The sequence below is a fragment of the Leucopleurus acutus genome (assembly GCF_964270905.1).
Source record: "Leucopleurus acutus genome assembly, chromosome: 2".
NCBI classification, from domain to species: Eukaryota; Metazoa; Chordata; class Mammalia; order Artiodactyla; family Delphinidae; genus Leucopleurus; species Leucopleurus acutus.
Genome location: NC_139143.1, coordinates 128,090,732 through 128,115,545, shown reverse-complemented (window position 1 = coordinate 128,115,545; position 24,814 = coordinate 128,090,732). Strand labels below are relative to the sequence as shown.

General features: G+C 37.9%; 1 protein-coding gene across 1 annotated transcript in view; it reads right to left on the bottom strand.

The window, feature by feature from the left end:
• The window catches only part of SLC44A5 (solute carrier family 44 member 5), a gene marked incomplete at both ends in the record, with an annotated part of 394,265 nt that overhangs the window by 68,726 nt on the left and 300,725 nt on the right, over positions 1-24,814 (bottom strand). The window contains one exon of the mRNA XM_082863282.1: positions 3,567-3,651. Within this exon, the coding sequence (XP_082719408.1) occupies positions 3,567-3,651 (85 nt within the window). The remainder of the gene's footprint in view (positions 1-3,566; positions 3,652-24,814) is intronic.

Genomic DNA, 24,814 nt, shown 5'->3' with positions numbered 1-24,814 from the left:
TGAAGTCAGGGAGCCTACTTGCTCCAGCTCCGTTTTTCATTCTCAAGATTGCTTTGGCTATTCGGGGTCTTTTGTGTTTCCATAAAAATTGTGAAATTTTTTGTTCTAGTTCTGTGAAAAATGCCAGTGGTAGTTTGATAGGGATTGCGTTGAATCTGTAGATTGCTTTGGGTAGTAGAGTCATTTTCACAGTGTTGATTTTTCCAATCCAAGAACATGGTATATCTCTCCACCTATTTGTATTATCTTTAATTTCTTTCATCAGTGCCTTATAATTTTCTGCATACAGGTATTTTGTCTCCTTAGGTAGGTTTATTCCTAGATATTTTATTCTTTCTGTTGCAATGGTAAATGGGAGTGTTTTCTTTATTTCACTTTCAGATTTTTCATCATTAGTGTATAGGAATGCCAGAGATTTCTGTGCATTAATTTTGTATCCTGCTACTATACCAAATTCATTGATTAGCTCTAGTAGTTTTCTGGTAGCATCTTTAGGATTCTCTATGTAGAGTATCATGTCATTTGCAAACAGTCACAGCTTTACTTCTTCTTTTCAGATTTGGATTCCTTTCATTTCCTTTTCTTCTCTGATTGCTGTGGCTAAAACTTCCAAAACTTTGTTGAATAATAGTGGTGAGAGTGGGCAACCTTGTCTTGTTCCTGATCTTAGCATAACTCATTTAATCAATCTCCTATTGATAGACACTTAGGCTGTTTCCATTTTATTATTACTATTTCATAGTACCTATAACATTAGGAATGTTTATGCAAATTTCCATCAGATATGTTCTAGGAGAAAAACTGCTGAATCAAAAAGAACATACAAATTTCATAAATACTTGATAAAATATGATAAATATTATCATATTTCACTACCACCAGTAGAAAATAAGATGTCTTTTTTCCTCTCATTCTGGTCAATCCTGGAAATTTTAATCTTTTTAATTTATTTGACAACTTAATAAGCTAAAGTAATATCTCTATTAATTTGCATTTCTTTTTTAACTGTGGTTGATCAGCACTTTCTGTTATTATTGGCCATTATATAATGTTATTTCCTGTTTATCACTTTTGCCAACTTCTACACTGAATGATCATCTTTTTCTTTTTTGATTTTATAAAAGTAGTTCATATAATAAAGCTGCTGACCCACTGTCAGGTATACATGTTGAAAAAATTTCTTTTTCCTGAATTTCCACTTATCTTTTAACTTTGAATACCACTTTGTGGGTTAAAGTGGGATTACTCTGTGTCATACTTTAAAATTTCTGTTACATTTTCTGGCTTTGGGGTCATGTTTAGAAAAAATTTCTTTACCCCATTATTCTATCAACATGCCCCTGCATTTTCTTCTGTTACTTTTTGGTTGTATATTTTATATACAATATTTCCATGTTTCAGTATTCATTTTGGTATAATGTATGAGATAAATATCCAATTTTATTTTATATTCATGAATGTCATTTCAGTTAACTCAATACCACTTATTTAATAATCTACTCTTTGGCTACTGACTTGGAATCCCATCTTTATCACATTTAAAATTGATGTTTGTAATTGTATTTATTTCTTTCTGCTAGTTCTATGATAATTTCATACTGTTTTAAGGATTGAAATCTGATATTTTCATAAATATTTTCACTTACTACTAAAAACTGTCAGAATCATTTAAAGTAACTTTTAATCTTTTCAAATTAATACACATTTAGATAAGAATTAAAACAATTGAGAGGCTTAAAAAATATATATTTTGGAATACAATAGGTGGTTTGTAAACAAGTATATAAATTTACCAAATGATAATTGTGGTATCAGAAGTCAGAGAGGAAAAAGAGCATATTTTTCAACAAACTATTCTGAGATCAACTGGCGCTGCAATTGGAAAAAAAGAAAGTTTGATTCTTACTTCATTCCATACACAAAAATAAATCCCAAGTGCATTAGAAATTTATAACTTCTAATAAACCATAGACATACTAGAGAAATATAGCTAAATGTTATTTTCAGGAGAAGGAAGGCAATTATAATCATGACACAAAATCCAAAAACTATAAAGAAAATTAACATAATCAATTCTTAAAAATATAAACATACATTTTCAATGGCTCCATTATATTTTATTAAATACATGGGCCATAATTTACTACCATCCACATATTGTTAGATATCTGTGTAGTTTCCAATATACTGTTATTGTAAATAATACTTTAAAGAACATATCTGTTACACTAGGATTGTCTTTGAATGATCTTTATGTACTGAAATTGTGGTATCCCATTTTTGTTGGAAATAAGTGGGTCATTGGCTTAGGTCTGGGAAACATTGTTACAGAGGCCCTTTTAAAAATAGCCTATTTTAAAGAACTAGAGATTTGTGTGATCTTTTTACCACCTGGTGCTTTCTTTGTCCTTCATAGTGTGAAGGTTTTGTTGGCAATGTCTAGGAGCTTTTGAGTTACTGAGGTTAAGATAAGAATTACCATCCTAGATCAGAATTTAGTCTAGTTGTCTCTAATAGGCAATGAGGACCTTTTATAGATGTCAGCTTACCCGCCATAAACTCAACCTGACATGATTAAGGATTTACCCCCCAACCTCACCCAAATTTCTGGTTTCTCTTGATTGTCCATAATAATTCTACTCCGTGTGTGTTGTTAACCCTTTCCTAAATCTATTTTTTAAATCTGTTTATCTCTTGGAATAATAAGCTCCAAGTTATGGGTGGGCAACATGGGGACACAATAGAAATATTCTGAGACTCCTTTTTGCTGTTTTTGGTGGTAGAGAGTGCTGCTGCTGCCTTGATTTCTTACCCTTTCAATACTAACTTTTATAGAAACTGAATTGGTTATGAAGAACCAGGGTATTGAGTAAAAACTCAGGTATTACCAGAAAAGAAATGGACCAGTGAGAAAGGAGAAAAAATTTCTAAAAATATGAAATCTATGTTTCTGTTTTGTTTTTTCTTTATGATGAAGAAAGAAAACTTGCTTTCATAAATGAAAACTTCTGTTATAATTAACATTAGAAAGGAATTTAATGGAACATTCCCCCTTGTTTGTTTCAGCTACTTAGGGTCATTGTCAGCAGCAGGATAGTTGTCTTGAAAAGCTGGCCTGCCACTCATTGAAGACTTTCTAGGTGTGCCCCTCACTTTGAAAGGTGGAGTGATTTATCAATAGACACTGTGGCAAAAACAATTCTAACAACTGCACTGTCTAGCTTTTTAGCAGCTCCTCAGAACTCAGCCTTCCAATAGCCCATTTCATAAGGCATTTTGAAATATGGCTTCCGATAAAATCACTGGTCCAATTCACCCAGTACAATTATATTTTTACTAAGCAGAGTCTTCATGTGTTCTAATAAAATGCTGCAGAACAATGACATCTTGTCTTAAGTCATATAGTATGAAACATCCCACCTGCTTATAAACTGCCTCTGGGGAAAAGGGGAGGGAAGTCCTTTTTTATGAACTTCAATCCTCTTATGAGTAGGATTAATGTGAAAGTGATTTCTAGGTTCCAGCTTAGACAGTAAAATCAGACAAAGCAAAGTGGCCATACTCACTCATTGGGGGTGCCCTTTTGGCCACAAAAGTGGCCTTGGCTGTCTGTAGGATAGGCCACTCTTCTGGGGTCGCCATTGACCCAGGCTGCAGGAACAAGAAAAGACAAAAAAATCAGCAACAGCTGGCTGAAGGCAGTCTGATTTGAGAAATTAGAATGCACCATTGCAACACACTAACCTCTCCCGTCAATCACAAAAGATTATTGATTTTCTTAAAAGAGTAATTTCTTAATGAAAAGTAAAATAAAATATGGATGAATCAGTCAGAAAGCACATTTCTTATTCTCTCAGGATTCATCTGGGTTGTAGCCAAAACATGAGGTAATGCACTTAGAAAATGACATTTATTAAAATGTGAATTAGAGGGCACACTACAAATGCTTGGGTGGCAAGAAGTCACTTTTGCTAGGGCTCAAAACTAAATGACTTCATAGCAGAGCTAATAAATTTGCAGTACCTATTATGATGTAATTCTTTTGGGTTATACATAAGTGAAGACCATTACAAAAAATTCAAAGGAGTGAAACTATAATACCCAATTCAAATTGGCTAGTTCTTTATGATTTCTTATGACACTGTAAAGGCGAACAGTAGCAACTTCAGAAGTAACACATAATAAAAATTCACTGTACACTTTGTCTGATAATCTCAAAGCTGCCTATAAATATCAAGTGTTTTCAAACTTCATGAAATTAAAGATTTGGCTCTGTTTTCTCTGAAGATGCTGGGTGGGCTCTACCTCATACAAACTCATCGCCCCTATATACTTATCAGCTAGACTAGAGAACCACACAAAGCAACGTACATTAGCTAAATTGGGCAATACTCCCTAATTCTAACTAAATGTTTCTAATTTCTCTAATTTGATTAATACGTTTCCTAAAAATCTGGGAAATTTATTGGTCACCTAATGCTTGCCTTTGTATATGGAAAACATATCTCTTTGTCCTTTGCTTCTTTTAACATTTTCAGCTATCTCCTTACCCACATGTAATGGATTTGACAGTTCATGTTACAATTCAATCACTCTTATGTACATAGCCTGTGTGACTTGGGAAGATAAAAATAAATCAATTCTGAATGAGAATTTTAATATGGAAAAGACACTTTTCTCAATAATTTTTCTCATCCATCCAAGCCTTTCCTTTTAGTATCCGAGTACCCAGAAAAGTCTCCTTTGTCTAATTCTTTCTTCAATGTCATAGAGGCATTGACAGTTTCATCTTCTAATACCTTCTTACAAAATCTGACTCATTCGGACAGTTCTCTGCTGCCATATGCTCCCATCTTTATTTCCCAGGATAAAGAAAGTGGACTATAAATAAGGCATTTAAATGACATCTAAGTGTTCAATGTATAATGTCTCCAGGCACTATTTTATTAAATTCTTCTTTTATATCTTAGTTTGTCAGATACCTAAGAGTTCTAATTTTACCTGACTCTATACTCTGTAATATGTTTCTTTTAACTTTATCCCAAAATGGTATATTCCTTTTCTATACAATTATTAATTCAAAATGGGCACCTGAAGAAACATTTGGATTGCTAGGTTTGCTACTTAATATTTTTTATGACCCTGAACAAGTCACTTAAATGCTTTAGTCTTGGCTTTCCAATTTGTTACTAAAAAAATGGGTATAATAATACCCAGTCCCAAAGAATGTTGAGGATATGAAAGAAGATAAAGAAAGTGGAATGCCTAACGTGGTGCTTGGCGTGCAATATGGACTCAGTAATGATAGGTCCTGTTTTATTTGGGTTTCACAGAAACCAAACACTGAGACAAGGACTTTGATACACGTAGTTAATTTGGGAAGTGATTAAGTGGGGGCGAAGAGAGTGAGACAGGGAAGGGAGCAAAGCCAATAAAGTGCATGTTAACGAGTGGGATACTGTTATGGGTGAGGTGACTCCACGCTGCTGGGGACCTTCTGAGGAACCATGGAGAACATCTGCCCATGTTGCTGTGTCAGTGGGCATGATAAAACTATCTGCCATAGCTGCAAGCACACTTGGAAGGACTGGGGGGATATGGGGTGGGGCATCAGCAACACCTGCTGTAGTTTTTTTTCTTTTTTCATCATCAGTCATTCAGCTAAATATCTTACTAAATGATAGCTCTGTGTCCTGTACTAGAAGTCAATACCAGTATAGTTTATGTCAGAGTGCTCAACAAACACATGAAAAGGAGAGAATAAAGTTTGTAGAAGGCTTGGAGAAGAGGTGGGACCTGGAAAAGACTAGAAAATGACTAAGATTTGAGAAGGAATCTGGAAGGTGACAAGGAGTAGGGAAAGAATTATAGATTGAGGAAACCGTATAATAATAAGAGCTTCAATTTACTAATTGCTTACATGTATCAAGTACTATGCTAAATATATTATATCCATTTCTCATTTGAGTCTCACAATAACCCTATAAAGTAGATATTTTCACCTCTGATATTATTTGCAGCTCAGAGTTTTATTTACTTCTCAAGATCACCCGGGTTTTAAGTGGCATAAACAGGGTTTGAACTTAGGAGTGTTGCTCTCTAGGGCTCATGCTTTAAACATTAGACTATAGTCACTATACTGCTGCCTGCTAAAGGACAGATTGGGAATGAGCTTGTTAACACTGGAAACAACAAGGATATCAGCTAAATGAGGATGAGCAGTATGTTAGACACATATGGTAGGAAAGGAGATAACACAGGTGATTTTGGAGCCTCTGCCACCTGTAAAGAAGAGCTTTGTACTTGGCAGGAGAAGGAGAGAGTCTGGTTGACAGGGATGCCCGAGACAAAGGAGAGGAAGATGAACATGGAAGTGTCAAGGGAAGAGTTCTCCGTCTTGATTTTGTAGTTTTGAATTATGGCAGGTGGCTGTTTACTAAGCTGCTGCTACACCTCTCCACGTATCCTCTGGCACAGAAGTTTTGCTGCATATGCTCTGTGTTTGAGCTGGAACATCAAGTCTGAGCTGAAAGCTTCAAGGGCCAGTTCAACCAAGTCACCTCAGTCAAGGGTATCTAGTTTTCTTTATCTTCTCCATTAAGCCCACATCTCTCCACACCTCCACTGGAGGAATATGGCATGGAAAAAAGGAGGAGGAAAAGGAAATATGCAGTAGCAGTCATTCTGTCCATTAGTAAAGTAAGGGGCTTCTCACATTTTACTCCCTTTCTTGGAATTTCTCTATTCATGGAACTTCTAGAACTATGCTGTCCAATATGGTAGCCACTAACCACATATGTCTACTGTACACTTAAATGTGGCTTATCTGAAGCAAGACATAATGTAACTGCAAAATACACATCAGATTTTAAAGAGAGTATGAACAACAACAAAAAAAGAATGTAAATATCTCATTAATACTGTTCATATTGAGTATATTTGAAATGATAATATTTGGTTATGGTTAATTTCATCTGTTTATTTTTACTCCCTTAAATGTAGCTACTAGGAAATTTAACATTACACATTTGACTCACTTATGTTTCTTCTGGCTCGATCTGTTCTAGAATATTTCCCCACAAATGTCAGGACTTCTCATATAAGGTGATTAATTGTGCTGTAGCATCATGGGTTTGTATGTCAGTCCTCCTCAACTCCATCATACCCAACACATCCTTTTTATAACGAATATTTGACAATGCTGCTTTTATATAAATCTTGAAGTACTATTTATACATAACTCATCTACCCCCACACACACAATTTCTTAAAAACAAACAAACAATATCTGTAATGTAAATGAGAACTAAGAAAATAAGTTCTAATTAAACAGTATGCATATCAATATTGCAAATGCTCACATGTGACCAAGCTAGAAGACACAGTAAAATAGGTACTTGCAGCTATAGATAGAATCACTGAATGTAACAGTTATAATTGCAGGAGGATTCAGGTGTATTGTGTAGGAGACTCAAATACTGTAAGTGGTGTTGTCAATGATATGATTTTCCTAAATGAAAAAATTTTAGTAAATTCTAACCAAAAAAGTACAATCTTTCCTAAAATTCTCTTGGTAGTTATTAAAACCATGCAAAAATAAAAATTTGTAATTTTAAAACAGAAGTTCTAGATTCAAATATTTAAAAGCAAATTGTCACCTACATGAGTGGTACATGGGGAAGTTAGGCAAGAAGCGGGGCAATTCTTGGTTTTGCAGAACTGTCCCAGATATTGCCAGGCATCTATCTTCCCTGGCTTCCACCTACCCACTAAAAGACAGTAGTACCTCCAAAACATGTGACAATCAAAAAGTCAACTCAAATTTTCCAGAAGACCCCCCTATGCAGTGGTACTGCTCCAGTTGAGAGCCACTGATGTAGATGTTTATTCACACTCTTAAAAATTTCCAAAATATATAGATTTCACATGGTCTTTTCCTCCCTGATTTTTTGGGGGATATGCCATCATGGAGTTCTTTCTTATAATTTAATCCCATATACTTTTTTTATTCACTAGTTTTATTTTTTGGATTCTACATGTAAGTGATATCATACAGTATTTATCTTTCTCTGTCTGAGTTATTTCACTAAGCATATTGCCTTCCAAGTACATCCATGCTGTTGCAAATGGCAAAATTTCATTCTTTTTTATGGCTGAGTAGTATTCCATTGTATGTATATACGCATCTTCTTTATCCATTCATCTGTTGATGGACATTTGTTTCCATATCTTGGCAATTGTAAATAATGCTGCTATGAACACTGCAGTGTATGTATCTTTTTGAATTCGTGTTTTTGTTTCTTTTGGCTATATACCCCAGAGTGGAAATGCTGAGTCATATGGTAGTTCTATTTTTTTTTTAAGTACTGCATTTTCTTTTTAATATTTATTTATTTATTTAGGTTGCACCAGGTCTTAGTTGTAGAAGGCAGGCTCCTTAGTTGAGGCTCCAGGGATACTTAGTTGTGGCTCACCAGCTCCTTAGTTGCAGCAATGGACTCCTTAGTTGTGGCCTATGGGCTCCTTAGTTGTGGCATGCATGTGGGATCTAGTTTCCTGACCAGAGATCAAATCCAGGCCCCCTGCATTGGAAGCACAGAGTCTTATCCACTACGCCACGCTTTTTTTTTTTTTTTTGAGAAACCTCCATACTGTATTCCACAGTGGTTACACCAATTTACATTCCTATCAACAGTGTACAAGAGTTCCCTTTGCTCCACATCTTTGCCAACATTTGTGATTTGTGTTATTTTTGATGACAGTTATTCTTAGAGGTATGAGGTGATATCTAGTTGTGGTTTTAATTTGCATTTCTCTGATGATTAGCAACATTGAGCATCTTTTCACGTGCCTGTTGGTCATTTGTATTCTTTGGAAAAATGTCTATGTTAAAATTTGTATGGAAACACAAAATACCCTACATAGCCAAAACAATCTTGAGAAAGAATCACACTCCCTGACTTCAGACTATACTACAAAGCTATAGTAACAATATGGTATCGGCACAAAAACAGACTTATAGATCAATGCAACAGAACAGAGAGCCCAGAAATAAGCCGATGAACTTATGGTCAACTTACAACAAAGGAGGCAAGAACATACAATGGAGAAAAGACACTCTCTTTTTTTTTTTTTTTTGCTGTACGCGGGCCTCTCACTGTTGTGGCCTCTCCCATTGCGGAGCACAGGCTCCGGATGCGCAGGCTCAGCGGCCATGGCTCACGGGCCCAGCCGCTCCGCGGCATGTGGGATCTTCCTGGACCGGGGCACGAACCCGTGTCCCCTGCATCAGCAGGCGGACTCTCAACCACTGTGCCACCAGGGAAGCCCCAAGACAGTCTCTTTAATAAGTGGTGTTGGGAAGACTGAACAGCTACATGTAAAAGAATGAAATTTGAACATTTTCTAATACCATATACAAAAATAAAATCAAAATGAATTAAAGACCTGAATGTATTGGGTTGGCCAAAAGGTTTGTTCACTTTTTCCATAAGATGGCTCTAGTAGCACTTAGTTGTCTTTCACTGGAAACCATTTTGTTAGATTGCATGTGACAGCTGTCATATCAGCATGCACTTAAAAAAAAGACATCAAAATTGGTGAATTTTTGTGTAGTCATTTTAATATTGAAGATAGAAGAAAAAAGCAACATTTTCAGCATATGATGCTTCATTATTTCAAGAAAGGTAGAAACACAACCGAAAGGCAAAAAAAAAAAAAAAAATTGTGCTGTGTATGGAGAAGGTGCTGTGACTGATGGAACATGTCAAAAGTGGTTTGCAAAGTTTCATGCTGGAGATTTCTCGCTGGACGATGCTCCGTGGTCGGGTAGACCAGTTGAAGTTGATAGCGATTAAATCGAGACATTAACTGAGAACAATCAACGTTATACGTGAGATAGCCGACATACTCAAAACATCCAAATCAAGCGTTGAAAATCATTTGCACCAGCTTGGTTATGTTCATCGCTTTGATGTTTGTGTTCCACATAAGTTAAGTGAAAAAAATCTTCTTGACCGTATTTCCGCATGAGATTCTCTATTGAAACGTAATGAAATCATTCTGTTTTTAAAACAACTTGTGATGGGCAATGAAGAGTGGATACTGTATAACAATGTGGAATGGAAGAGATCATGGGGCAAGCGAAATAAACCACCAACCACACCAAAGGCCGGTCTTCATCCAAAGAAGGTGATCTTGTGTATATGGTGGGATTGGAAGGGAGTCCTCTATGATGAGCTCCTTCTGGAAAACCAAACAATTAATTCCAACAAGTACTGCTCCCAATTAGACCAACTGAAAGTGGCACTCGATGAAAAGCATCTGGAATTAGTCAACAGAAAATGCATAATCTTCCATCAGGATAAGGCAAGACTGCATGTTTCTTTGATGACCAGGCAAAAACTGGTACAGCTTGGCTGGCAAGTTCTGATTCATCTGCCGTATTCATCAGACATTGCACCTTCGGATTTCCATTTATTTTGGTCTTTACAAAATTCTCTTAATGGACAAAATTTCAATTCCCTGGAAGACTGTAAAAGGCACCTGGAACAGTTCTTTGCTCAAAAAGGTAAAATATTTTGGAAGATGGAATTATGAAGGTGCCTGAAAAATGGCAGAAGGTAGTGAAACAAAAGGGCGAACATGTTGTTCGATAAAGTTCTTGGTGAAAATGAAAAATGTGTCTTTTATTTTTACTTAAAAACTGAAGGCACCTTTTGGCCAACCCAATAAGACTGGGAATCATAAAACTCCTAGAAGAAAACATAGGCTGAACAGCCTTTGACATAAATTGTAGTAATATTTTTTTAGATCCATCTCCTAAGGCAAAAGAAAATAAAAGCAAAAATAAACAAATGGGACCTAATCAGCTTAAAAACTTTTGTACAGCAAAGGTAACCATCAACAAAATGGAAAGACAACCAACTAAATGGGAGAAAATATTTGCAAATGATATGACCAATAAGGGGTTAATAACCAAAATACATAAACAGCTCATACAGCTCAACCTCGAAAAACCAAATGACCTGATTAAAAAATGGACAAAAGACCTGAATAATGCCATTTACTTTTATTCAGCTGATCAGCATGTTTGGCGGCTTTCAAATATGTCCATAAATTATTTGACAATCTTCCTTCAAATAGTGGTGCTTAATTCCCTATCCTTTGAGTGTGGACTAGACTTAGTGACTTGCTTCTAATGAATAGAATGTGACAGAATAATATTTGGTGACTTCCAAGAATAGGTCATAAAAGGCAGTGCAGCTTCCTCTTTGCTCTCCCTCTCTCTATTTTAGATCAGTAGCTCTAGGGGAAGCCATCTGACATGTCATGAGGACACTCAGACAGTCCTATAGAAAAAGCCCACGATTGTCAGCAGTCAGCAAGAACTGAAGCCTCGTGGTGACATCCATGCAAGGGAGCCATCTAGAAGGCTGATACCTCACCATAGGCAAGCCTTCAGCGGAGTGTGGCCTTGGCTTACATCTTGACCGCTACTTCATAAAGAACTCAGAGCCAGAGCCACAACCAAGCTATTCCCAATTCCAGACCACAGAAACTGTGAGATAAAAAATGTTTGCTTACTTTACATTGCCAAGTTTGAGAGTAATTTGTTATGCAGCAATAGATAACTAACTACTATCTAGCTTTTAAAAATCTTTTGTATACTTGAAGCAGTTAAATCATCTTTCTCTCCTTCAACCTAAATATTCACAATACTTAAATTTTATTTTCTATTTGATTTCTATTTTTATTTTCTCTTGTCATGTTTTAAACTCATAGCTACAATTCCTAGGATTTAAGTAGTTTTTGTTGCTTCGCTATATGATTTAATACATGGAGCCTGCAACTTGATTTAAAATATGACTTAGGGCCTACCTAACCAATTACACGTTATCTGATACCTATTTACCTAACTTCTTTTAAAAAAAAGTTAATATGAAAACTTTATCTTAAAGTGTGGGTCTAGAATATAGTCAAACTCCCATTCAATCATTTATACTGAATTGTCAGTCATCATATTCTTATTAAGTTAGATCATTCATTCATTCACTGGGCCTTACTATTGGCCAGTGCAGAGGGAAGATGGTTTCTGAAGAATGATAATGGATTCGCTTAAGCTTAACCAAGTCACGGGCTTAATTTTAGCTGCTGTTCAAGTTGTAGTCTCTCTGCTGGAACAAATCAAAGCAGCCTCTGCCAGCTTGCGTGCAGCAATTGATCTAACAAAAGCTTTCTCCTTTCCCAGTAAGTATAAACACCAGGAGCATTTGCTTTCAACTGGCAGGGATAGTGCTGCATCCTCACCATCTCCCCTTGAAGTTACATGACCTCCTAGCTCTTTGTCACAATTTAGTCTGCAAGATTTTTTTTTTTTTTTTTTTTTTGTGGTACGCGGGCCTCTCACCGCTGTGGCCTCTCCCGTTGCGGAGCGCAGGCTCCGGACGCGCAGGTCCAGCGGCCATGGCTCACGGGCCCAGCCGCTCCGCGGCATGTGGAATCCTCCCGGACCGGGGCACGAAACCGTGCCCCCTGCATCGGCAGGCGGACTCTCAACCACTGCGCCACCAGGGAAGCCCTAGTCTGCAAGATTTTAATATAATATCTTACCTCACAGGATACAACACAGATTCCTTACACTGATGGCATCATGCTGATAAGATCTGGAGAATATTGGATAGCATGTAACCTGGATGTCATACAAAGACATACGTGTTCTAATGGATAGGAGATAAACCTCATGAAAATACAGGAGTCTTCCAGTAAGATCTGAGGGCCTGGTAGTGATATCTCCTCCAAAGTAAAAGATAAGTTGCTGTACCTTGCATTGTCTGTTATTTAAAAAGAGGCACAGCATTTAATGGCTGCCCCAAGAAATAAAGTGCTTTTCAGATAATCCAGGTTACTGTACTAGCAGGTCTGCCACTAGGTCTATATGGCAAGGTTCTTATGGCTTTGGAGAAAATCCATATCCTTTCAGCAAATAAATGTTCTTCTTTTGAGAAGTACCTCCTGAACGTTGAATGATCACCTAATGACATGAGAAGCCCATCAGTGAACTGAATGTTATCTGATCCATCAAGCCTAAAGTTGGCTGTGCCCAATAGCACTCCCTTATTGAGTAGAAGTGGTGTATTCATTCAATGCTTGAGAAGGTCATGAAGGCACAAGAAAGTTTCATAAGAAGACTGCTCACAATAATAGGGGGTTGACTCCTGAGGTGCGGCTTTAACACATACCTATGGCTCATGGAAATGTCCCTGTGATTATTTGACTAGGAAGCAAAAAAATCAAATCAGATTTACAGGTGGAGCATCTGTTGGCACAGATCAGGAGGCATTCTTCTGGTTATCTACTTTGACTGAAAGAAGAGATGAACTGAATCTGAAACGTTTATCTATTCATAGACTTTGGCCACATTATCACAAACTGGAAAAGAAAAAATATTAGACAACCAATGGCAAGGAAGTTTAAGAAATATTAGAAGAACTGACTTCCAAATGTACTCAGAATACGAAAATATTTATGTCTCATGTGGCTGCTTAGTAAAGACCCCTCTGTAGAGACAGCTTTCAATAACCAGATGGAAAAGTAATTGTTCAATGATTCTGTGAAAAAGTCATCATGACAGTAGGGATGAAAATTATGCATGGGTTTTGGATAACATGGACTTTTATTCACAAAGGCTGACCAGGATCCCAACAATGCTTATGTGACAAATCTGTCAGCAGTGGAAAACCAACACTGAACTCAGTCACCCAGAATAGCCATCCTTATGGAACAAAACACCCTATGCAAGATCTAGTTAAAGCACCACCTAGGAAGCAAGCCTTTCAAGGTTGGGTTGCTGTTTTCTAGAATACAGCAAGATCCTAGCAGGAAATAGATGTTATAGTCACCCAAGATAATTGCAGAGAGCTTAATAAAGAAATATTTACAAAGGTATGGGCAGAGTTAAGGAAAAGAATAGCTGGTTCAGAGCCCAGAGGCTAGCTACAACAGGGAGTCATTTTTACCTCTAGGCCTGAAGGGGCAAAGGAGGAAGGAGTTCCCTAAACCCAGAGAGAGAAGCCAAATGGAAAGAGTTGACTGACTGGACTTGGGGCCTTAGGTAGAGAGGTGCAGTTAACCTGTGGTGACCTACCAGCAAGAGAATCAGAGGAATAAACTCCATAAAACCATTCTCTTACACTCCCATCTACTGTTGATACCTCCCACAGACCAAATTGGAAGCCAGGGGACAAGAGAGCCTGTGGATGTCATCATAAAAGCCAACTTCTCTAGGGACAGAGCAGGGTGAAGAGTGGGGTAGAGAAGAGATCCAAGGGGTTAGATGAATAGTACCCAGCTCAGGGACTTCCCTGGTGGTCCAGTGGTTCAGACTTCGCCTTGCAATGCAGAGGGTGTGGGTTTGATCCCTGGTCAGGGAGCTAAGATCCCACATGCCTCACGGCCAAAAAAACCCAAAACATAAAGCAGAAGCAATATGGTAACAAATTCAATAAAGATTTTTAAAAAATGGTTCACGTCAAAAAAATCTTTAAAAAAAAAAAAGAAAGAAAAATACCCAGCCCATGTTCTAAACAAGTGACCAGCCTACTCACAGGGGAAACTTTAGATATATTCAGCAAGACATTCAGGACTTCATTAAAGACAAACAAAAAACTACCAGAGGTACAATGTTTTCAGACTCTTTTGTCAGAATTTACTGCCACATAGGACAGCAAAAGAAAAGAGCAAAATGACACACATTCTAAATTTCAGAGTCTGTAAAATGCAAGGGGTGAGAATAGGAAGTAAAAGATGGGACAAAGAGTATGTTTAAAGCATATTTGTAAATAATACATAGAATTGAAAGAAAATGGAAAAACTACCCAATAACTAAGAAATCAAATCAGGCTTTCCACAACACCTTTGTTTTTTTCCGTATTAGCAGGTCTGACTTTATGCTTGCTACATTAATATGCTTTTTTTCTAGTTAATCTAAATAGATGTTAGTCTACTACTATTTACAATCTGTTCAAGGTTTTGATTCACATTGAAGTGGCTGGAAATAATGAAGACAAAAATTTATTTATTCTTTCCTTCATTCACTCTCCAGATGTTTTCTGAGTGCCTGCTATGCATCAGCACCATGCTAAACTCTGGGTATATAAAGGTCCTTGTTCTCCTAGAGCCTACAGTCTACTGGGGGAAGTAGATCTTAATGAATTAATTGCACAGATGTGAAATTTCAATTCTGACAAGCACTACAAAGAAGCAATATGTGGTACAGAGAGAGGGATTAATAGAGGCAGATGATCAAATGAGGAAAGCCAGGTATGATGTCCCTGAGAGGTATGCAGGAGCTGAGATCTGAAAAATGAAGAGAGGCACAAAGAGGCTTCCAGCCGACGGACACCTGGACAAGGCCCTGTGAGGGGGAGGGGCACGATGGGTACTGGGATGGAAAGGAGGCCAGTGGGTGCACACGTGGGCTGGAGCATGGTCCCAGATCTGGATGGAGAAGCAGTATCTTAGGTTATTTTATACAATGAACTACAGGGAGATTGTTTTAGCGTAACAAGATTGTCAGTGCCAGTTGTGCAATCCATAGCAGAGGCTCTGTTCAAGTGGGTCCTTCTCTTCCTATCAAATTTTCCTTGAAAAACTCAAGGTCACCACACATTCAGTATCACTCATCTTGGTGTTTACTTGCTTAATTGTGGTTCTATAATTGGCAACCATTGCTTTATATCAAGGAAGAGCTTTCATTGTTCCTAAAACCTGATGCAATTTATTATATCTGAAAATGCTACATGTAATCTTCATTATTAACATCTACTACTAAATACACTTTTTAGAAAGATCTATGAAATCCTTTGAGGTCTTCCTGGTAAAAAAAGCCCAAAGAATGAGATACTGTCTGACATAATTTTATTTACTCTATAGCACAAGCATTAACTGAAAGAAAAAACCAAATCTACTAATAGGTGTGGATTATCATAAAGAATATGGTCCTCTCTTTAGTGTGTACATAATAGAGGCTAATTTTGCAAACGGTTACTGAATGTAAACAATGACGCTGCAGCAAAGTGAACATGTACTCAGCCTCCCAGAGCAAGACTGCAGCTACCAAATTATTCATGATTTTTGCTTGCAAAACAATACGTGCTTTTCACTCACGCCTCTGGTGCCATTCTCTCTGTTTTAAGTCCAAGTCTATGTGGAATTAGACGATGGAGGGAAAGGAGGGAGAGAAAGCATTAGGAGAGAGTATCATGGGGTTCTGATCTGCCCCCTCTCTCAGTATCCTTCATTACTTAAAGAATCCTCATTCATCTTCTTTATTAAATAAAAGGCAGTATAGCATGGTGATTAAGAGCAGAGGCTCTAGAATAAAACTGCCTGGATTATACTGGTGAATAAAACCAAATGACAAAGTTACACAGTAATCAATACAAATCAGGATCAATCAACTTTTTCCCTTAATTTTCTCGCTATTTTAGAAATAACTGTAAAAGACTAAGTGTAGCTGATGCATGTGTGTGTGTGTGTGTGAGAGAGAGAGAGAGAGAGAGACAGAGAGACAGAGACAGAGACAGAGAGACAGAGAGAGAGGCAGGGAGAAGAGAAAGGTAAGAAGAGAAATTATTTGTGAAACACTCCTATTTGGGTAATTCATAGCAGATTAGCAAAGATTGATAAGCGATGGGTGAAAACTTTATTCAGGCAAATCATCTTTTCACTCATATCACAAGGAACTCATATCCTGTTACTGAAATAGGAGGAGCAAGTATTATTACCTAGTATTGTCTCTTATTTCCAAACATTTGCAAAGTATGTTCCTGTTGTGCTCTAGGGTTGAGTCAGAAGTTGCAGCCATTACAAAGCCCTCTGTCAAGGAGAAAATGTGATTAGACCAACTGCTTGCACTGACACTTAAAAATTAACTGCAAATCTGTTTGGGGCAGCTAAGGCATTCCCTAAACACTTGCTGGTTGGGAATGTCGGCTTTCAAATCATTATTTTGTATCCCTTAAAGATACATTTTAACTGTTTTAATATGTGAGGAACAGGCCTGCCAAATTGTGCTTATGGCTTTTTAACACAAGCAATTTACAAATGCAATGAAGCAGATAATAGGACACATGATACAGAATTTGAAAATCTGTGTTGATGACACTGCTGCTGTAGAAACATTTTTGGAGCAGCCCTGTGTCCGGTTGCCTGGATAAGAAAAACGTTGTTTCTTATTTCACAGGGGGCTTCTTCCACCCAATGGTGAGTTTAGGGTCGTGTCCTTGAGCACAAATCAATCTCTCTCATGCTAACAATATTCTACTTGAAATCCTCTAGAATTCGTGCATTCAGCAAAATACAACAAACAGTAAAAATCTCACTCAGCATTAAAAAAAAATCTGTTCCAGTAACAGTCAAAACTAAGTGTTTTCCTTTTAAAATGAAGGCTTCCATAGTAACGTATAAGTATGTAGTTTTATTTGTAAACATTTATATATTTGTCAAGAATGCAAAAGGACATTTAATACTGGTTCTGGTTATTTATAAATACAATAAATTTTTCATTAAGAAAAGTTTACGAGAAAAATTTTAAAAATAATGGAACTGGAGTCGTTTAAATTTCTTACCTTTTTATTGAAAAAAAATTTTTTTTGCTAAAACAATGTCTCCAAGCTGTGGCCTGATAGGCAGGCTCATTTTAGTTCTGAAGTAGACGAAAGGCACAGTGTGACTTCCTGTCACATTCATTCTCCATCACCAGTGTCCACTTACAATGAATAGTAGGATCATACCTTTAAGCTCAATACCAAGGGATGCCTGGTGAGGCATAACATAATTTTAAAAACTATATTTGTTTATTAGTAAGAGAGACTGTCCACTGCTTCTCTATACGGACAGTATCAAAAAGTCATCTTGGAATTATCTTTGTTCTTCAAAAAGTCACTTGAGGGACCTCTCAGTTATGAAAATACGGTTCTCTCCCTTTCTAATATCCCTTGGGATGGGAAGACTAATTAGCTTTGAGAGAAGGAAGGGACGAGAACTAAATGTTTCTCCTTGAGATTTTAATTTAGGACAGAACAGACTGACCCTGAACTAGGTCTATAGGCCAAAAGGAATACAAATACCTTGAAGGCAGAGACTGGACTGTTGTCCTAGACTTCATAGAAGGGTCTAAGAGTAGGGGCTGCATTCTGATACTAGCCATGCTTTGAGGAGAAATGGCTGAGCATGGTATAAAGACTTAAAAAGCTATAGTCTTGGATCCTAATGTAGGAAACCCCTACAAGAGTGAAAGGATCCAGACAAGCAAGTCACTAAGAAATGATACCAAATGGCACCAACCAGAACATCAGAGCTCCAGTAGACTACAAGGTCTTGCTCTCCAATGAGAAACTGGAAATAAGACTGCCCCCTCCCTTGACATTTCGGGGCAGTCCAGGTCAGGGTGAAGAATGATATGCTGAATGAGTATCATTCTTGCTATGAACGCAATGAATGGAAAAGTAGATGTGTGACTGTATTGCTACCCCCAGACAATGAACATGTACTTTAATACCAGAAATGATGTGGTCAAGCTGGACTATATCTGATTATTAATTCAGCTATTTTGTTCATTTTCCACCTCACTCCATGAAGGATTTAAGACTGAATTATGTAAACCTCCTTCTTTCTGTACTTGGTACTTTCAGTTCCGCTGTTTCCAGTCGACCCATGATGGCCCTCCTTTGATCCTTTGCACTGATCTATAAATTACTTGCACATCAAGGCCCTTTACTGGTATGTTTTGCCTTGGTTCATTCTCTATTAGAGAAGCAATCCCTAACCTCACTAAATTCTAGAAACAGGGATGCAGACCCCACCTCTTGATGAAAGGAATGGCAAAGAGTTTGCAGCCATGTGTTAAAACTACTATAGTTCAGCCTGTGGCTGCAAACTTTTTACATTCCCTCCACAATCAAATATGCTTTTACTCTCCCAGGATCCCCAGAAGCCTCATCCAATTAAGGCATCAGGCTCAAGCTAAAGGTCTGAATCTCATCACCTAAGCCAGGTCCAGGGGTTGATGAAGCTCTTCAGGGTTGGTTCCTCTTGTAAGGATGGTGTCTTTAGCTAGATCATTGAATTCATTAGGTATATTTCCTAATTACCATTGGCAACTGTGTTGCCAAACCTTCACCACCACATAACAAAATGCCCTTCCCTCCTGCTTCCAATTACATTTCCTCCCTTTCCTTCAAACTCTGGCCAACAACCCCTTCAAAGTCCACCTGGCTTCTGAACACCACCTGGTCTCCAAAACCAATGCCCATATTTTAGGTTTTGTTAAGCTAGCATCCCACTTCCAGATATCAAGTTTTGTCTTGCTTATCTATTATTGCACCCCCAAACCCACTGGCTTAATACAACCATTTTATTTTGCTCATGACTTTGGGAGTTAGGAATTTGGGGAAGGCTTAGCTGAGCCCCTTGGGGCTCTCTCACGCAGCAGCCAGATGTTGAGTGGGGCTTCAATCATCTGAAAACCCTCAGGGCTGACAGTAAACACTATCTATCCCTAGGAGCTCAGCCCAGCCTATTGACTAGGACCCCTATATGGGGCTTCTCCATGTTGCTTGGGTTTCTCACAGGATAGTGACAGAGTTCTAGGCTTGTTTGCATAAATTTACTTTCTTGTTAACTTCCTATCTTCTCAACTAACAGGAATAATTATTCCGGAGGAAGATTAAAAAACAAAACCCAAAACAAACTTTAGACCCTAACTGTAAGTGCTTCCTGTGTAAATACAATAATGAAATAACTAACTCTCTCAATTGGAAATCCATTTGAAAAAAAAAAGAAAGAAAAAATTATTGAATGTTAAAATTGCGCTATTGTATACATAATGTTAGCACAAGGACAGCAAGAACAATTTGCATAATAAATATTCCTATTCTTTTTTTCTAGTTAGCACAATTGAATAGCACCCATCAGTGAAGTAGCACAAAAGAGGGCTATTACCATAAATGTTTGACCTTTGAAGGAGATTTGATACCGTCTACCCAGACTCCACTTCACCCACTTGAACGGAGGTTCTGCCTTTCATCAGTTGAATGTCAAGTGCCTTTGTTGCATCCAAGTGTTACCCTAGCTGGCCATATTCTACACAAAGGGCAAAGAACAGTTTTTTCTTGGAAGAATTTGTAAGAAACATGGCTCTTTCATGGGAGCACTTCTTATGAAAAGAACATGGATGAAAGTAACCCTAAGAAGGTCCTGATCTAACAAAATGGCAAAAGATGCAAAACTACTTACAACACATCAGTAAAACTGACTTAGCTTCATCTTTCCTCAGGTGAAGGTACACATTCTTTCATGTTAAAAAAAATTCTTAACACTCCTACTAACCTCTGCCAAGCGTTTTCCTTCATTCTTCTTTTAGTCCAGCATTGTAAGAGTTAAATTTATCTTAGAAACAGGCAAGTATGGCTATTTGTAGTTCAGGGATGAGAAATATACATATATTAAATTTTGTGAGTCGCTCATTTTAATCAGTGGCATAAGGATTAATTTAGAGGAAACACTAAATTAATTCAATATTACACACAGTTTTTCATTGAGGAATCTTTATCTTACAATTTCCTTATGTGAATTAAGGCATTTACAAACTGAATCTGGAGATCGTAACAAAAAGGCAAATTTCTCATCTTGCTCCAGAGGGAATGACAGTACACACTCCCGTTCCTTCTACCATGCTGACAAGGGAGAGAGTTGCAGTGGCTTTCCCAGCTCTAGATAAGGACAGAAGGCATTTCTCTATGGATTACAGGAGACTGGCTCTGAGATACAGAGGAGAGACTTACTCAATTATGCCATAACGCCTCCTAAGGGGAAGATTTTGGGCACAATAAGAGATCCTTATGAAGTCCCTGTGTGCATTCAAACTTTAATAACCAAAATTATGGGTTGCTATAGGAACAAAATAGTAAATTACATTTAAAAGCAATTTATTAAAATTCAGAACAGCCAGATTATACAATGGTAGCAAATGAAGTACTGCCTCTTACTCTTATGTAGCATTATTGGCGTAGCTGGATATTATTTCATTTATTCCTCATAACAGCCCTGCAAAGTAGGTAGTGTTTCCATATTTTTACAGGTGAGAAAACTACTGAGATTTAGAAAGTAGCTCAAGTCCACCAAGTAATATGGGGAAACCCTAGATCTGCTTGACTCCAAATCTTTTTTTCTCTCATGCAACATATTTCCACTCGATGACAAAAAGTAAAAACAAAACAATTACAGAGACAGACATGTGTCCCAAAGTTGGAGAAGCTAAAATTCTATTAGTTGTATAAGAAAATTCACTGTATTATAATATTCAATTTATATATTTATGTATTGTGCTACTAATGCATTAATGTTTAGAAGTTCAAATACACTGAAGAAATAACAAAGGAATCTTCTGAAGACCTAAGAGCACATTATTTGGTTTTGTGGTTTATACTCCTTTATTCTTCTCTCCTTCCCTATCTTCCTGCCTTACTTTTTTGAATTCTCCATTTATGTGTAGTTTTCACCTGGTATTACTCAGGTGATATTTTGGAAATTACTTTCAATTGCTGTTCTCAAAGTATTTCTCTTTACTGGAAGATAAAACTGAAGACCAGAGAAAAGTATTTTCCATTATTCTCTAGGTAGGCACTGCCTTCTTTCTGCTAATACAATCTATCCACATTAACTCTAGGCATTAATTATTGTTACTAGAAGCTATTATCTGACTTTTACACTCCCCCCCACCAATAATAATAAAATTTCCTAAGTCAGCATCTAAGGGATAGGACTTAAGTCTCTGGGGATAATGTAATACATTCATACGCAATGGTGAAATCTTTTTACAGAAAATATTCACACCAGTTCCTTTGGTAGTTTTTTCTTAAATTGAAGTAGAGCTGATTTACAAATCTCTATTTTATTTATTTCCTCTCTGTTCTTTAATATTTCCTTCCTTCTGCTGACTTTGGGTTTTGTTTGTTGTTCTTTTTCTAATTCCTTTAGGTAGCAGTTTAGCCTGTTTATTTGAGATTTTTCTTATTTCTTAAGGAACACCTGTAACTGTTTATTATAGTTATAGTTGCTTTAGAATTTTCTGTCTTTTAGTCTTTAAGTGGTTGATCATCAGCCCTTATTATATATTTGCATTTCCTAGTGAGATTTTCCCTTTTAGATTCTTACTTCTTTTCCACTTAGATAAGACCCTTTAACATTTCCTCTATTCAAAATGATAATCTTGCTGGGTAGGGTATTGTAGGTTGCAGGGTTTTCCCTTCAGCACTTTGAATATATCATGCCACTCTCTTCTGGCCTGAAAACTTTCTGCAGAGAAATCAGCTGATAGCCTTACAGGGATTCCCTTGTATATGACTCCTTGTTTTCTCTTGCTGCCTTTAGAATTCTCTTTAGCTTTGACTTTTGCCATTTTAATTATGTATGTCTTGCTGTGGGTATTTTTTGGGTTCATCATGTTTGGGACTCTCTGTGCTTCCTGTACCTGGATGTCTATTTCCTTCTTCAGGTTTGGGAAGTTTTCAACCATAATTTCATCAAATACATTTTCAATCCCCTTCTCTCTTCTTCTGGGACTCCTATAATGTGAAGGTTCATATGCTTAATGCTATCTCAGAGATCTCTTAAACTGTTTCAAGTTTTTATTTATTTATTTTGCTGTTCTGATTCAGTGATTCCCGTTATTCTATCTTTCACATCACATATACATTCTTCTGGATCACTCAGTCTGCTCTTTATTCCTTCTAGTGTGTTTATTTCAGCTATTGAATTCTTCATTTCTGATTGGGTCTTTTTTGTATTTTATAGTTCCTTGTTAAAATTTTTACTGTGTACATCTATTTTTTTTCCTAATTCAGTAAACATTTTAATTACTAATGCTTTGAATTCTTTACCTGGTAAATTGTTTATTTCTATTTCATTATTTTTTTCAGAGTGTTTCTTTTGCTCTTTTAATTGACAGCAGTTCCTCTGCTTTTTCATTTTGCTTAACTTTCTCTGCCTCTATGAATTTAGGTGAAACAGTTACCTATCGTTGCTTGAAGGGTTGTTATTATGTGGGGCCATTCCTGTACAGGTGCGGTGTGTCCACTGCCTTTGGTGGGAGAGCTGGATTTGATATGGATCCAAGTCACATCTTTCCTCAGGGTTTGCTGGCAGCTATCACCTTGGTAGGGGGTGGGGCTAGAGATGGAGAGGCTAGAGCTGGAGCCCAGTGTGAGGCAGGGCTTCCTTTCTGCTCAGTGGCTGTCACTGCCCTATCAGGGGTGGGGTCTGAGCCCAAGTTGCTGGAGCAGAAGCCCTGAGAGTCGGGCTCAAGCTGGCTCTGTTCCCCTTAAGTGTGTGTGTTCCCCTCTCTCTGAACTGGCACCTTTGCCCCAGAGTGGGGCTTGTGAGGGCTCTCTGCTCCTGTTGTCTGCAGACAGAGGTCCAAGCTGTCTCTAATGCACTGCCTGTGCAGGCACGCACAACCGTTTTCCTTGTTCCGCTCAGACGCAGACTCAGGTGCAAGTCCCCTTTGTTCCTCACAGCAGGTCACTGTCCTCAGCCTCCACCACCCCCGCCCTGTTGTTGAGCCATATCACTGGGCAGGTGAGGCCTATGTGGACACTTGGCCTGTGATCAGGGGGTAAGCTGTGGTGGAGCAGCTGCTGTCAGAGGTCAGGGCTACTTCAGATGCACTGCTTGAGTAAGCTCAACAGTGGCTGCTACCATCCCAACCCAGGCCATGCCCAGGGACTAGCTCATCTCTGCATCCCACAGTCAAGTCTTCTCCCCAGTCATGGCTGCCCCAGATCCAGTGCTGCTCTGTGACATGGAATGAGCAGAATCAGAGCCTTTGCTTGGCTTGGGTGTGTGCCAAGGCAGTTATGGGAAACCCAGCAGCCACTAGAGCAGACCACTCTCCACCCTGCCTCAGGGCAAGACAGCACATGAGTGTTCCTCACAACTGGAGTCCAGGCTTCCTGGACTTCCCTAACAACAGCCCCCCTGTTAGACCCAGCAGTCCTCCAACCAGCTAAGAGGGCTCGTCTCCTCTGTATAGGACCCCAGGACTGGGGCACCCAATCTGTGGCTCTCACTGCTTACTCCCCAGGGTGAGTGTCCAACTGTGTCATCTTTCTTGCCCTCTGAAGTCCCCTCCCAGGAGCACAGGTCCTGATCTGATTGCTTTTTTTTTTTCCCTTCCTACCCAATTATGTGTGTATCATTCTTACAGCCTTGGAGTCTTTCTGCCAGTTTCCAGTTAGTTTTCAGTGAGAGTTGTTCCACATGTAGATGTATGTTTGATGTGTTTGTGGAGGGAGGTGAGCTCCATGTCCTCTTACTCTGCCATCTTGATTGATCCCCTTTGGTAGTTTTTAAAACAACCCAAATAAAGACCATCTATATTTGCCCTCTTTATTTTCACTTCCATAGAAAAATCTTTAATCTAACAATGAACAACAGGATATCTCTTTCTGGTAGGTAAAGACAATAGGATTTCCTATATGTCAATGAACTATTTGGTGAAATTCTTACTTCTTTTTAATTTACTTATAAAAAGAAAAGGTTATGTATTACTTAAACTTATCTAGGCCCTAGTTCTTATTAGTAAATAGCAACATGAACTTTATTAGCTGCTTAATAAAATTTCAAAAGTAAAAATGATTAAAAAGCAACCATAAGGTTTTTTTGTTCTTCTGTATAATTATATTTACCTAAGTAATTTAGGCTTGCCTTTGGATAAACTGCTTTGTGTTTATTTTTCACTGCATCTGCTACC